Source organism: Pteronotus mesoamericanus, unplaced genomic scaffold (genome assembly GCF_021234165.1).
Source record: "Pteronotus mesoamericanus isolate MK-2021 breed Mesoamerican mustached bat unplaced genomic scaffold, CSHL_Meso_final contig_50, whole genome shotgun sequence".
NCBI lineage: Eukaryota > Metazoa > Chordata > Mammalia > Chiroptera > Mormoopidae > Pteronotus > Pteronotus mesoamericanus.
Genome location: NW_026555186.1, coordinates 36,728,093 through 36,743,384, shown reverse-complemented (window position 1 = coordinate 36,743,384; position 15,292 = coordinate 36,728,093). Strand labels below are relative to the sequence as shown.

Here is a 15,292-nt window from a genome sequence, read left to right as displayed (position 1 = left end):
TAAGAAAATATATATTTTAAAAATCTCACCAGTAAGGGCAAACATATAGTAAAAACAGTAGACCAACTGCTTATAAACCTAGTATGAAAACAGTTAAAATGGCAATAAGCACATACCTATCAATACTTATTTTAAATGGACGTTGACTAAGTGCTCCATTGAAAAAACGCAGGATGACTGAACGGATTTAAAAAAAGAAAAAAGAAAAACGCCTACATGCGACTCCTGATGGAAAGACACATAGAGGCTGAAAATAAAGGGATGGGAAAGATATTTCATGAAAATGGGAATAAACAAAAGAGAAAAGCTGGGATCATAATACATATGTCAGACAAAAAGACTTTAAAACAAAGGCTATATAACAATAGAACAAAGAAGGGCCCAGCAATTCCACTTCTGGGGGCTTATCTGAAGAAAATGAAACAATTCAAAAAGATACATGCACCTCTATGTTTACTGCAGCATTACTTACAATAGTCAACTTACTGAAGCAACCTAAGTGTTCATCACAAGATGAATGGATAAAGAAAAAGTGGATGTGTGTGTGTGTGTGTGTGTGGGTGGGTGTGCGCGCACGCGCGCACGTGCACATGCACATGCACGTAGGAATATTATTCGGCCATGAGAAAGAAATACATCTTGCCATTTGCAACAACATGGATAGACCTAGAAGGTATTATGCTAAATGAAATTAAGTCAGAAAAAGACAAATACTATATGATTTCACTTAGGTGAGGAATCTAAAACAACTAAAGAACAAACAAAACAAACCAACCCACAGATACAGAAAAACTGGTAATTGCCAGAGGGTTGGGCAGTGGAGGTATATGCAAAAAGCTTAAGGGGATTAAAAGGTACAAACTTATAAATAAGTCATGGGGACGTAAAGTACAGCATAGGGAATATTAATAATATCACAATAACTTTGTATGGTGACAGATGGAGAGCAGATTTTATGTGGTGATCATTTTGTAAGGTATATAAATGTGAAATCTCACTGTTTTACACCTGTAACTAATTCAATATTGTAGGTCAACTGTACTTTAATTCAGAAAAGCTTTACATTTCAGAATAAAAATAAGACATGAAAAAAATTAAAAAGATAAAAACAAAGACAAAGAGAAAATCTTGTAAGCAACCACAAAGAAAGGATGCATTACCAATAGGGGAACACTAATTTGAATGACAGCAGATTTCTCATCTAAAACTACAGAAGTCAGAAAAAAGCAAGAAAAAAATTTTCAAGGGCTAAAAGGACTGCTAACCATGAATTTTATATCTGACAAAATTACCTTCAGGAATGAAGGGGATACAAAGACATAAGCAAGTAAAGGAAGACTAAGGATACTTATCACTAGCAGACATAGCACTAGAAGTATACTCTCCAAGAAGTTCTTCAAATGATAAAAGGAAATCTTCAAACATCAGGAAAAAAGTACGAACAATGGAAAAAACAAAAATATGACTAAAAATAAAAGACTCAATAGACTGCCCTTCTACTCAAGTGATTTTAAAATTGTATTTGATGCATAAGATAAATATCCAGGCAAAATTAAAGATAAATTTGGAGTCTGTGAAAATTAAAAATCTCTGGTATATCAAAAGACACTGTCAAAAAAGAGAAAAGACAACCCTTGTAATGAAAGAAAATATTTGCAAATCATTTATCTGAAAAGGGATTGATATCCAAAATATATTTTAAAAAATCAGCAACAAAAAACCCACAAAACTTGATTTAAAAAGCGGCAAAAATACCTGGAGATATTTCTCCAAAAATACATAAATGGCAAATAAGCATATGAAAAGATGCTCAACACCATTAAAACAGCTATTAAAAAGAGAGAGAGAAAGAGAAGGAAAGAAAGGAGGGAGAGTAGGAGGGCAGAGACGATGACTATGTAGAACAACTGGAACACTCACACATGGCTAGTGGGACTGAAAAATAGCATAGCCACTATGGAAAAAGGTATGCAGTTCCTCAAAAACGTAAACGCAGCCATCATACATGATCCAGCAATTCCACTTCTAGGTATAGTCCCAAGCAGTGACTTGAACACATATTTGTACACCATGTTCAAGCAGCATTAGTCACAATATCCAAAAGGTTGAAGCAAACCAAATGTCCTTTGAGGGACATATCAATCAACAAAATGTGGGATAAGCCTAGAATACTATTCAGTCAAGAAAATTCCAACAAATGTTACAACAGAAGTGAAACTTGAAGACATTATGCTAAATTAAATAACTTCAATCAAAAAAGAACAAACATTATGATTCTACTTATGAGATACCTAGAGTAGTCAGATCCATAGAGCTGGGAACACAGGAATGCTAAGTTAGTGTTTAAGGGATACAGGGGTACAGAGTTTCTGTTGGGGGAGATGGAAAAGATCTGGAGATGGGAGGGGTAAACTGTACACACTGAAATGATTAAAAAGGTAAATTTCATGCCATGTATAGTTTACCATAATAAAAAAAAAAAATCCACAGCATCTGAACTGCTCAATGTATTGCTCAGCAGAAACATTCAAAACGAAACAAAGCAGGAGGATAAAGGGATCTAAACCAAAGAATTAATTTCCACACTTCAAAATGATAAAATGTTTATACCAAGAGATTATGATGAACTACATACGTATATTTTAATATCCATTAGTGTACAACCACTAGTAAAACTACAAAGTGATGTATTTAAGAAACAGTATAGATAAATCAGGATGAAATATTAACAAATATTCAAGTAACCCATAGAAAGGTAAAAAAGAGAAGCAGAGAAATGAGAAACAGAACAAACAGAAAACAGAAAATAAAATGGCACTTAAGTCCTAACATTTCAATAATTGCTTTGAGTATAAATAGTTAAAATACACCAAATAAAGTCAGAGATTGGTAGTGTGAATTTTGAAATGACTGAATTATAAACTTTCTATAATGAACCCACTGAAAATAATATACAAAAAGTTTAAAAATGGGGAAAAAAGTGCACTTAAACAAAGCAAAAGCAGAAGTGATTTATTAGTATCAAACTTTAGAACAAAGATAGTTGCTAGAGACAAAAGAGGGACATTACATAATAATGAAAGGATTAATCTACCAGGAATACAAAACAATTCTAAATGCGTATACACCAAAAAATAGAGCTCCAAAATACAAGAGGCAAAAACTGACAAAGCTGAAAGAAAAAATAGACATATTTACCGTTACAGTTAAGAACTTCAAGATACACCTCTCAGAGACTCACAGAAATACTGAACAGAAAAATCAACAGAGATTGAAAATTCTAAATACAATAAAAGGATCCAATTGACATATATTGAACACTTCACAAGCAAAAAAGAAAAAAAAAAATGGCCAAATATACATTTCTTAAAGCACCCATGGAATATTCACCAAGATGAACCATAAAAGAAACATCAACAAACTTAAAAGTATTGGAATCATAGCAGCATGTTCCCCCACCATAACTGACTTTAACTAGAAATCAGAAACAGAAAGACAACTGGTAAATAACAAAACACATGGAAGCTAAACTACACACTTCTAAATAACCCATGGGGTCAAATAGTAAGTCTCAAATTAAAGTTATAAAAGAAACAGAGTTGAATGAAAATGAAAAGACAACATACCAAAAGATGTGAGATACAGTGCTAAGAGGGAAGGGTGTAGTATAAAATGCTTACATTAGGAAATAGGAAAGGTCTCGAATAAATATAATATTAAGTTCCTATCCGAAGAAACGAGAAAAATGTGAGCTAAATCAACCCAAAGCAATCAGAAGAAAATAATAAAATAATAAAGAGTAAAAAAAAACCATAGCGAAAAATCCATGGAACAAAAAGCTAATCATTTGGAAAAAAATGAATAAAACAGATAATCTTTAGCAAGACCGACAGAACAAAAAAATGAGAAAAAATACAAATTATCAATTATCAGGAATAAAAGATTATATCCTTGAATATTCTACAGCTGTAAAAGGATAGTAAGGAAATAATACAAATAAGTTTTATGTTCATAAATTAGACAAGTTAGGCTCAATGAATCAAATCCTTCAAAAGCCACATACTACCAAAATTCGACCAAAATATGTATAATCCTATAGCTATTGAAAATGAATTTGTAATTTAAAATCAGGAAAGAAAGAAATACCAGGCCGAAATGTTTTCACTAGAGGATTCTACCAAGTATTTCAGGAATTAATACCAATACTTCAGAAACTCTTCCAAAAAACAGACAAGGATGGAACATGTTCTAACTCATACTACGAGACCAGTATTACCCCAATGCTTAAATAAGACGAAGCTATCACAAGAAAGCTACACACCAGTCTCTCTCATGAACTTTAGACACAAAAATCCTCAACATTATCAACAACCTGAATTCGGCAATGTTTGAAATACATTATACACTATAACCAAATGGGATTTATTCCAGGTATGTAAGGCTGGTTCAACATTACAAAATCAGTATAGTCTACTATATCAACAAGCTAAAGAAAAAAAAAATGTGTGATCAGATAAAAAGACTCAGAAAACAAATTTGACAAAGTACAACACCCATTCATAATAAAAATTCTCAGTAAATTAGGAAGAGAGGTGATCTACCTCAACTTGATAGAAAGTATCTATCTTTCCTCCTCCCCCCCAGAGTCTCCAGTTAACATCATACTTAATGGTAAAATGTTAAATGCTTTACAGCTAAGACAAATAACAAAGGACTCTCACCAATCTTGCTCAGTATAATAGCATAAATTCTAGCCACTACAGACAAGAAAAATAAACAGAAAGGCATACAGATTAGAAAGAAAGCAATAAAACTGTCCCAATTTGCACTTGGCATAATTGTAGAAAATCCCAAGGAATCTGTAAAAAGCATCTTAGAACTACAGTAGACTTAGCAAGGTTACAGGATATAAGACCAACATACAAACATCAATAGTATTTCTATATACTAACAAAAAACATGTGAAAATTGAAATTAAAAACAGTAACATTTACAAAATTGCTCCAAAGAAAATAAAGTATAAATTTAACAACATGTGTACAGAATTGATCCACTAAGTATAAAATGCTGAATAAAGAAATCAGAGAGGACTTAAATAAATGTAGATCTATACCATGTCAATATAGTAAAGACGTCAATTTTCCCCGAACTGATTTACAGGTTTAATACAATCCTATGAAAATCTCAGCAAAGTTTTTATAAACATGGACAAGCTTTTTCTAAAATGTATATGTAAAGACACAAGGCTTAGAATAGCTGAAACCTTATTGAAAAGTGAGAGGAATCACCCTACCTAACATTAAGGCTTACTACATAACTACACTAACCAAGAATATAATATTAGCAGATGAAGACACACAGATCAATAAATGGCTAGAGAGAATCCAAAAGCAAATCCACACATATGCCCAAATGATTTCTGACAAAAATGCAAAAGTAATTCAGTAGAAGGAGGATATTCACCTTTTCAATAAATGTTGCTGGAGCAATTGGGTATCTATAGGCAAAAATATGAACCTCAATTTTAACTTCATGAAAATGAAATAAAAATGGATCATGGACTTAACTGTAAAGCATGAAACTGTAAAACTTTTAGAAACAGTGATAGTAGAACATCTTCAAGACCTAGGCTAGGTGAAACGTTCTTAGACTTGCCTCTCAAATCACAACCTACAAAAGAAAGTATAAATAAATTAAGCCTCTTCAAAATTAAAAACTGTTAATCTCTTAAGAAAAGGACAAGCTACATAACGGGAAAAATATTTGCATACCACATATCAAAGGATTAATTTCAGAATACATTAAGAACTCTCAAAACTCAACAATAAAAAAAAATCCTATTGGAAAAGGGGCAACAGAGATAAACATTTTACCAAAGAGAATATACAGATAGCAAACAAATTAGCACCTGAAAAAGTTTTCAACATCATGAAACATTAGGGAAATGCAAATTAAAACCACGAGAGAAATGTTACTAGACATCAATGAGAATAGCTAAAATAAAAAATGGCGACAGTATCAAATGCTGATGTGGATACAGAGAATTGGGATCACTCAAATGTTGATGATGATACTGTAAAAGGACACAGACACTCTAAAACACAAGTTGGCAGTTTCTTATAAAGCTGAATGTGCAATTACCATGCTATTCATCAACTGTACTCTTGGGCATTTATCTGACAAAAATGAAAACTTGGGTTCATAAACATAAATGTTTATAGCAGGATTATTTTCCTAATAGCCAAAACTGCAAATAACTCTAATATTCTCCAATGGATGAATGGTTAAACAAACAGTAGTACATTTATACCATGCAATACTACTCAGCAACAAAAGTGAACCAAGTATGGATACATGCAACAAATTGAATGGATCTTGAGGGGAATTATGCTGAATAACAAATGCTAATCCCTAAAGCTTACATACTATATGACTCCATTTATATAATCTTTTGGAAATGACAAAATGAAGAACAGATCAGTGGTTGCCAGGGGTTAGAGATGGAGGAAGTAGAGAAGGAAGTTAAGTTTGGATATAAAAAGTCAGCACAAAGGATCCTGGTGGTGATTAAAGTGTTCTGTATCTTTGGTGATGACTGCACAAATCTATACATGATAAAACTGAATTCAACTAAATGTAAACACACAAGTGTATATAGAACTGGTGAAATCTAAGTAAGTGTATTTATTAACTTCCATTCCCTGTTTGTGATACCAGATGTTGCAATTGAGAAAAAAATGGGTGAAGGACACATCTGTTATTTCTTACTAGGGAATATGAATCCACAATTACCTCAAAATGAGAAGTTTAAAATATTTGAGAGAAAAATCAATATTTAGGTAGACACGGATGGAGGAGAAATGTGGTTCTATTCTTACACTATTTCTTAACTGTGAAGCCAGTCTGGTGGGTTATTTCTACAGAAAAAAAAAAAAAGACAAAAGAGTTGAGGGAGACCTCTAGGTCATTCCCTTAGCATAAGATATATATAAGAAAAAGGGAATTTAAAAGTAATATTGTACATTACAAGGATGAATACAGAAAATTTGCCAGAGTAATGTCACACCCATAAGAGCTTCCAATCCATGGCCACGTACAGAATCTTTTCACATCATAATGATCAGACGTGCATTTAAATGTTTTCCAGCTTTCAACACTGATATAGCCAAAAGAGATGTAAGTCACTAATTCACAAAGAAAGAAGGTAAAGTATAAGGATTTAAATTTTCCTTTCCTACAGTGAGAGCCAGGATACAAAAGAATGAGGACCCTATTTCTCAAGTAGTTGATGTACACTCAAAATGCTCCAAAATTATCCACAGCCATTTTTTTAAAATGCAGGATTAACCAACGTTATCAGTCAGCTTGCACTACCGTAACAAAATACCACAAAGTGGACATCTTAAATAACAGAAATTTATTTTCTCACAGTTCTGGAGAATAAGTTCAAGATCAAGATGCCAGAATTGGTTTCTAGTGAGGTCTCTCTCCTTGGCCTTTTGATTGCTACCTTCTCACTGTGAACTAAGAAGGCCTTTTCTCTATGCACCTGCACTCCTGGTGTCTCTTCCTATTCTTATGAGAACAACAGTCCTACTGGATTATAGATCCACCCATAGGGCCTCATTTAACCTTAATTACCTCCTTAAAGGCCCTCCCTCCATATATAGCCACACAAGAGGTTAGGGCTTCAACCTATGAATTCCTGGAGGGGGAGAGGAGGAGAAACACAACCCCCAGTGACTGAAGTATATTTAGTTTTGTAAGGGTGCTCATATACACGCATGTTACATGTACTGAAAGGGGGCAAGGCAAACAAAAAAGCATAGTTTTTGTATTAGAATTCCAGTTCTATCACTTAAGTATTCTCAATAAAAACGTGAATATCTATTTGCACTATATAGTTGTGAAAATTAAATGAGATAATCTATGTAAAGTACCTATCATATAGTAAATAATAAGGAATGCAACACTGGGCCTCTGACTTCCCACCTCCTCCCCCCAAAAATTAACTATACGTATTATTCAAGTCTAAACTACCTAACTATGAGATTTTAATTAAGCCAGCCATTACACCTGAGTCTGCTTCTGTACCTACGCAATGAGCGTTTCCTCTATCACTAAAATACTATGCACCTATGCATATCACTCTTTGTGATTATAATATAAAACACCAATGCTATAAAAGCTAATCAAACTTTCTATAATCTTCAGTAAAAAAGGATTGTGGTATGAAATTTCAGTATAATTCTTTCATATACTTTCATACTTTCAACTCTTCCTCAACTATCCTCCAATCTATACATTAATTTTATTACCTTCTTTTGCTATCATTAATGCTTCATCTTCAACTAGAGTGTACATTATTTTATATTTCTTTTTGTCTCCCATAATGTTTGTTTTACTCACAAAAATAACAGTAACTAAAACACCTAAAATCATACCCTAAATCCTACTGAGATATGATTGGACATATGGAGAGATATACTGTATCTGACAACTATTTTTGACTTAGCCCACAAATGAAATGTGTTGCAGGTAATTTCAAGATAACACATCTACCTTCCATACAGTTGCATATTCAAACAATGATCCATAACCAACATTCATACCTAATATTTTTGGTTTAAAATTAAGATAACAGTGGTAAGAAGCAAAATCTACTGTCCAGATATTTGAATCATTTAATAGAAGATAATTTACTGCCATGACCAGTGTGGCTCAAATAGTTAGGCATCTCCCACAAAGATTAAAGGTTCAATTCCAGTCGGGCACATGTTTGGGTTGCAGGTTCTGTCCCCAGTCAGGCCCATGGGAGAGGCAACCAATCTGTTTCTCTCTCACACGTTGATGTTTCTCTTCTTCTCTTTCTCCCTCCCTTCCCCTCTCTCTAAAAACAAAAAAAATCTTAAATAAATAAATAAATAAATAAATAAAACAAAAGACAACTTACCATGCGGGAGCCTAAGGGAAGAACTTGTAAGTACTTGTCCTTTAATCCCACCTCGTCCCTTACCATTAGCATTCTAGTACTATCTGGTATTTCATGTAAATGAATACGTGGGTACACTATAACTTTTATGCCTCCAAGAAATCTCACCTGCCATTATTAATGTCCTTGCATACTCAGAACAACGAGCCATAACCAACATCTCATACTAAATCTGGACTGGGTCATGTGATTAACATTGGTCACTGGAACTTTAGCACACATTAAGAACAGAAGAGACTTAAGTGCTGACACAGAGAAGCTTGTCCTCTTGTAATGCTCCCTTGTGGAACCCAGCTGCCATGCTGTGAAGAAGCTCAAGCTAACGAAGGAGAGAGGCTGGGGGAGGGGGGTGGTATAAAGGAGGGTGAGGGACTGCGGGGTGGGGGAAGGGGAAGGGCAGCAGGGAGAGAGTTATGCCCAGCTCTCCACCCGCTGTTCCAGCCATCCCAGCTGAGGCACCAGACTTATGAGTTAAGAAGCCATTTTGAATATTATAGCCAACAGATGACACGTGGAACATCCTAGGTGGCTTAACTCATAAGTTTGGTGTCTCAGCTGGGATGGCTGGAACAGGTGATGGATGGATAGACATAACTCACTCTCTCTCTCCCTCTCCCTCCTCCCTTTCTCTTCTCTCACTCCTCTCCTCCCCCTCTCCCCTCTCTACCTCATCTCCCTCACCCATCTACCCGCTTCACCTCTCTGTTCCCCTCTCCCTCACCCTTCCCTCTTAGTTTTCCCTTTCTTCTTCCTAATTTACTGCTGCCCTTTTTCTTCTTTGTCTGGTTGTCAATGATCCAAACCAATTCTAGCTTTTGGCTGTGCTCTGTAGTCTTAGTAACTATAGGCACCTCCTTCAACCTCCCTCCAGACCACAGGTAAATAATTAAGAGTTCAGTAAGAAGGACACTTCACTAGTCAAAAGTATATCCTCGTTTAACTCATAATCTTTTTTTACCTGATAAAATCATTAGGCAAAGGACAGAGGAACCAATAACCTCAGGTTCAGAAAATACACATAAATAAATTAAGCAGGAAGGAAAATACACCTGCTACTTTCTCTCAGATTTTACTGATCCTATTTATATAAATTTTGTATTCTTTTAACCCCCATGACCCTTTGCTCATACTTCACTCATGATATTTATCTTAATCTAGACAGAATCATTAAATAATTGGTTTACTTAACTTCTTACAAGATCTACAACTCTCTCAGTCTCTGCTCATTGAAAAAAGGAGCATCTTACTCATTGCTATAATAATCTCTTAAATTAAGAACCTACTACACTGCTCTACTACAGTTATGGTACAAAATCTGGGTCCTGGTCAGCAACCACTCTGTCCATAATTAATCTCTGCAATTCTCACTCCCATTAAGAAATAATGGCAGCCATAGTTACAATGCAATCAGTGACCAAGTAAATGAATGCTACATGTCTTAACATTAACTTTAATAATTATTTGACTTAATTAAAATGATTTTATTGTTGTAGAGACAGTAAGATGACTTTTTAGGGAAGATAAACTGTATTATTTATATTTTTTATTTCTTCCTTCAAGTGTTAGGCCTAAGAAGCCTGAATATTAGGTCCAGGGTAAGGTTTGCCAGGCAAATAATATCAAGGGCAAAGCAGGCCTGGTGGAAAAACCGGGGAAATGTAGAACTCAGAACCCATTTCAAAGGGACAACCTCCACTCAACTCCAGCAATGTCCTCTCAAAGCAGGAACAGCAACCTATGATTTCTCAAGTGGTGCTGGAAATTGAGCCTTCTGAAAAGCAAAGTGTTCCAATTTTTAAATGATAACAACTAAAACTAAGAGCAAGCAATATTTATCTGTGGGTTGGACTCAGCCCAAGGATCTCATGCTACTGCAGGCTTATAGTTTGTGTGTATATACATATAGTTGAAGGTGGACTAAGAAAACAATATTTCTTTACTATTGCCCCCATCTCTAGAGAAGAAAGAAAGAACAAGAACCATGAGAAGCAGCTCCGTAAAATTATAGGAAGTAGCAGTGACAAACTCCTTTAATTTAACCTTTCTCTCTCTTGAGGAAGAAATTTGTTAGGTTTTAGATAGACTCTTCTGTAGCATAAAAATATATGGGAATAATTTTCTTTTTACATTTTTTCCTCAAAACTTGCAGAAAGGAAAAATATTCAAATAAATAATAGCTAAAATTATACCAACTTTTCTGGCCTTAATCGAACTAATGAAAGTGTGCAATAATAAACATGAGACTAATGATTGATTCACCATGCACACAGAAAAACAAGATACAAAATACTAATAGCATTATTATATTTGCACTGGTCAAGTTACATATTGTCACTTGACTCTCTTGTGACCAACAGCACCAAACTAGCAGGATATGAGGTTAAATTCTGCGACCAGGATACCCTAGTCTAGCAAACCATTATGGACTCAATCCTGTGACCCAAACCTCCCTCCTATCATGTGACCTGAACCTCCAAACCATATTATCAATGACGACCAGCCACTAGTAATCGAGTATCAATCTATTCCAAAACCATTTCTTTAATACTTTTATGAAAGATTTGACATTATTTAACCAAGTCATTAAGGCATTTTTCTTTCATTTAAAAGTAGAATTTATTGAAAACACAAATTTCATCTCTAAACCTGCTGAACTTGATGGAAGCCCTTATGAAGGTAAAATTTTTAATATAATTAATCATTGTAGACAGTCCTTTGGAGTTCAAAACATTCTCTAAAAACAGCTATTAGTAAGGGAGTCCCCAATAGAATTCAGAGGCAACGTAATAATAATAAAATTGTATTATTGTTGTTTTGGGAGACCGTTTATTTGTTGAACAGTTACTATGTCCCAGGCACTCACTGAATATATTCAGGGTTCTCATTAAACCTTAAATATGACCGTATTAGGAAAGTACCATTATTATCCCCATTTTACAGTTGGGGAAACTGACCTTTCCAAGATCACACAGCTAGTAAGTGGTACAGTCAGGATTCCAACCCAAATCTTGTCTAACTTCAGAATTTGCACTCTTAACCACTACACTGTATTGCCTCCAATGACTCTGGGTTGACATCTAAGATAAAAAAAAAAAAGAGGGAAATTTGCATTTCTCAGTGGCAAATTTAAAAAACATACTAGAAATGGAGGATACTTTTTAGAAATAAAACAAATCTCCTATACATAGTCACACAAATATCTTTATTTTCAAGTACACATAATAATGAAAATCTCACACAATGGCCTCCTAACAATTTTTCGTATGTAGTCATTCACGTTTATTATTAGAACATTTAATAGGAAGGCTCTGTATTTTCTGCTCAATTTTGCTGTGAACCTAAAACTGCTGTACAAAATAAACTATTTTTAAAAAATTCAAAACTACAATATACTAAATATGCCTAATTCAACTCAGTGTGAACTGGCGTAAGACTCTGTTGTTTCAGTATAAAAAGTTGTACTTTGTTTATTACAACCATAGTGCTGTGCATGTACTGGGCATTTTATATTTAACTGATTTTTTGCAGCAAGCCTTGAGGAGGTGTAAACAATGTATAAAATTAGGCTTTTTATCACTCTCAGAACACCTTCAGAAAAGTCTGCAACAGACATAAATTGGAATAAAATTAGACCAAAAAAAAAACAAACCCTCTACTGAACAACATAAAAGGAATACAATAATACCATGGCTGACATAATTCCACCTAAGTATCAAAAGATGTAGACATAAGTCAAAAATGGGTTATTACAGAATTTTTTCCTAATTCGTTTTTTAATTCCTTTCTAAATCATCCAAAAGCACCCCAAAAAAGTAAAAAATATTTTCAAGTGTCAGCAGATGAACCAAATCTTTTTCCTCTGATACTCACCAAGGTTGTCAAATTCTAAAGGCTGATTAGGACAGATGTGAGATCTATAAACGAGTTTTGCCCTACTACACCACTCCCCATCAACATTTCCCTCTCAACAAGATCCACGTTTATATATAAATACATACCTATATTCACTTATGAATGGAACAAGTAAGAGGGAGGTACTAACTCTGTAAAGAAAAGTTGTTTGTTGTATATATTCTGCAGTAGACTGTCAAAATTAATTTAGAAATAGAATACTGTATTGGCCACCAACAAAGTGTTGAAGGAACGCACTCTCTTAATTTTGTTTTACTTCAATATTCTACTTACAAAGTCTCAACTGTAAAGAATCGCACTAATATTTATAATAAACGAGAATTCTAAGGCACAAGTTGCAGACAGAGACTATTGAAGTGTGGGCCTTTAATCACACCTATTAGAACTCCTTTCCTTTCTCGCCGACCCACGTTTTTGTAAGTGATCCGAAGACTTTTCTGCATCGTTATTCTTTCAAGAGGCTGAAGTTTGGGTTTGCAGTGCAAAAAAGCAAAGCACTGCGACCAAGGCATGTTTCAAATGACATTAGTACAATACTCATTTTAACACATATTCAAAGCTTTTCACTAACCATCTAGCTTCAACAGAGAACACACACAGGTTTAATACTATACAATAAACTACGACCGCCTGGGTAGCTGCAAGCTCAGCTGATTCCCAGGACGCCACCTCAATTTGGAAGGGGCAGAACCATATCCGGTTCTCACCTGATACACATATTCCCATTTTTCCCACCTTAAAAACTTTACATCTTCCCACAGGAGCAATAAAGATAAAAAGACGGCAGAGAATATGCCTGTACGGAAGATAAGTCGTCGAATTAAATCGCTACGCGTGGAAACTCAAGCTTGAAAACTTTTCAGAACAAATCACAGTTGACAGAATGAATATATGTTTTCCACTTCTTTCCAGAAGCCAGCTTCCCCAGTCCCTGAACAGCGGTCTTCACTTACTGGTTAGTTGGAGGAGCGGTCAACGGGATGGCCACCTCTTCTTCCTCGTATTCCGGTCCATCCAGAGAGTCACCTTCGTCCACTGTACCCAGGCCCGCGCCCAAAGGGGGCAGTTGGGGAGGAGGCGGCAGAGGAGGGAATCCGCCTCCTGCCCCGAAGGTCTCAGCAGGTAACGAGTTGGTCCCTTTAGTGAGAGCCATCTCCCCGACAGATCCAGCGGCGGCCGCAGCACCGGCCACGCCAGCAGCAGCAGCACCTCCCCCTGACAGTCCGGCTCCCCCCAGTGCCCCCGCCACAGACACGGCTCCTAAAAATCCTGACCCCAACGCCGCTCCGCCATCCAGAGTCCCGGCCACTCTGCCCTCCGACAGCCCAGGATAGGAGGCAGCTGCCACAGGGAGGGCGGCGGGTATCTTCACCCGACACACTGCCGGATAGGGACTCGAGCCCGTGGCCGCGCCGCCTCCTGCTGCCCCGGCGGTCACCGGGCCGCCCTCCTCACTGCCGGCCTCGGCCGCCATCATGTTGAAGCCCGCTCTACTCTGCCTTACCCTGCTAGCCCGGGAGCCCCGAGGGCCAGCAGGCCCGGGCTCCGAGCCGCCCCACCCAGGCGCGTCCCCCCTTCAGTTCCCCAGGCGGAGGAAACAACAACAAAAGGAGAGTGGCTGCCGCCGCGCCCCCTCCTCGGGCCACAGCCCTGGCTCCCGAGCTACCCGGGTTACGGGAAGCGAAGTGGGCAAAAAAACCCAACGCCTGCACAAATGCCGCCCAAACCTTCACCTTATATACCCACACTCACGCACACACATGCACAGAAGCGAAAAACTTCCTGGCTGCACTAAAGAGGAAGGGAAGCACAAGGGAAGCGGCTGGGGCAGCTACCGCTCCTTCAGCCACCGCTGCTGCCGCCGCCACCACTCCTTCACCACCCGAGTTCCGGCCACCCCCACCGCAGCCACCGCCGGTGCCGCTGCTGGAGCCGGGGCCACTGCAGCCGCTTCATCCTCCACCGGACTGGAGACGGGAGGGGTGGGGAGAAAAGAGGAAGGGGGGCGGGGTAGTGGGGAAAGCAACTGAACTGCTCGCAACCTGGAGCTCTAAGTGAAATCTACGGAGAGAAAGGAAGGCGGGGCACCAGAGGAGGAGCGGAGGGAAGGAAGGGCGGGGAAGGAGGGAGAGAACGCTTCTGCGCAGGCGCGTTCCCAGCGCGGGTTAGGGGGCGGGGGCGCTGGGCCTGGAGGGAGGAAAAGGAAGAGTCGCGAGGGAAGGAAGCGGCGGGGACGCGCGGTACGCTGCCGGGCTGGGCGTCCCGCTCCAGTTAGAGGGCCTGTGGCGAGCCTTCTAGATTCCCTTTGACGTTGCCAGCAGCGCGCGCCTGTCTCACTGAGCTTTGTTTGATGGGCCAGTGGGGCGAAATGGGAGGCAGCGAGGTCTG

General features: G+C 37.5%; 1 protein-coding gene across 3 annotated transcripts in view; it reads right to left on the bottom strand.

The window, feature by feature from the left end:
• The window catches only part of RASA1 (RAS p21 protein activator 1), a 111,194-nt gene extending 96,157 nt beyond the window's left edge, over window positions 1-15,037 (bottom strand). For all 3 annotated transcript variants that reach the window (XM_054578571.1, XM_054578570.1, XM_054578572.1), the window contains exon 1: window positions 13,858-15,037. In XM_054578571.1, the coding sequence (XP_054434546.1) occupies window positions 13,858-14,381 (524 nt within the window). In that variant the 5' untranslated portion in view covers window positions 14,382-15,037. The remainder of the gene's footprint in view (window positions 1-13,857) is intronic.
• Window positions 15,038-15,292: the final 255 nt, after the last annotated feature.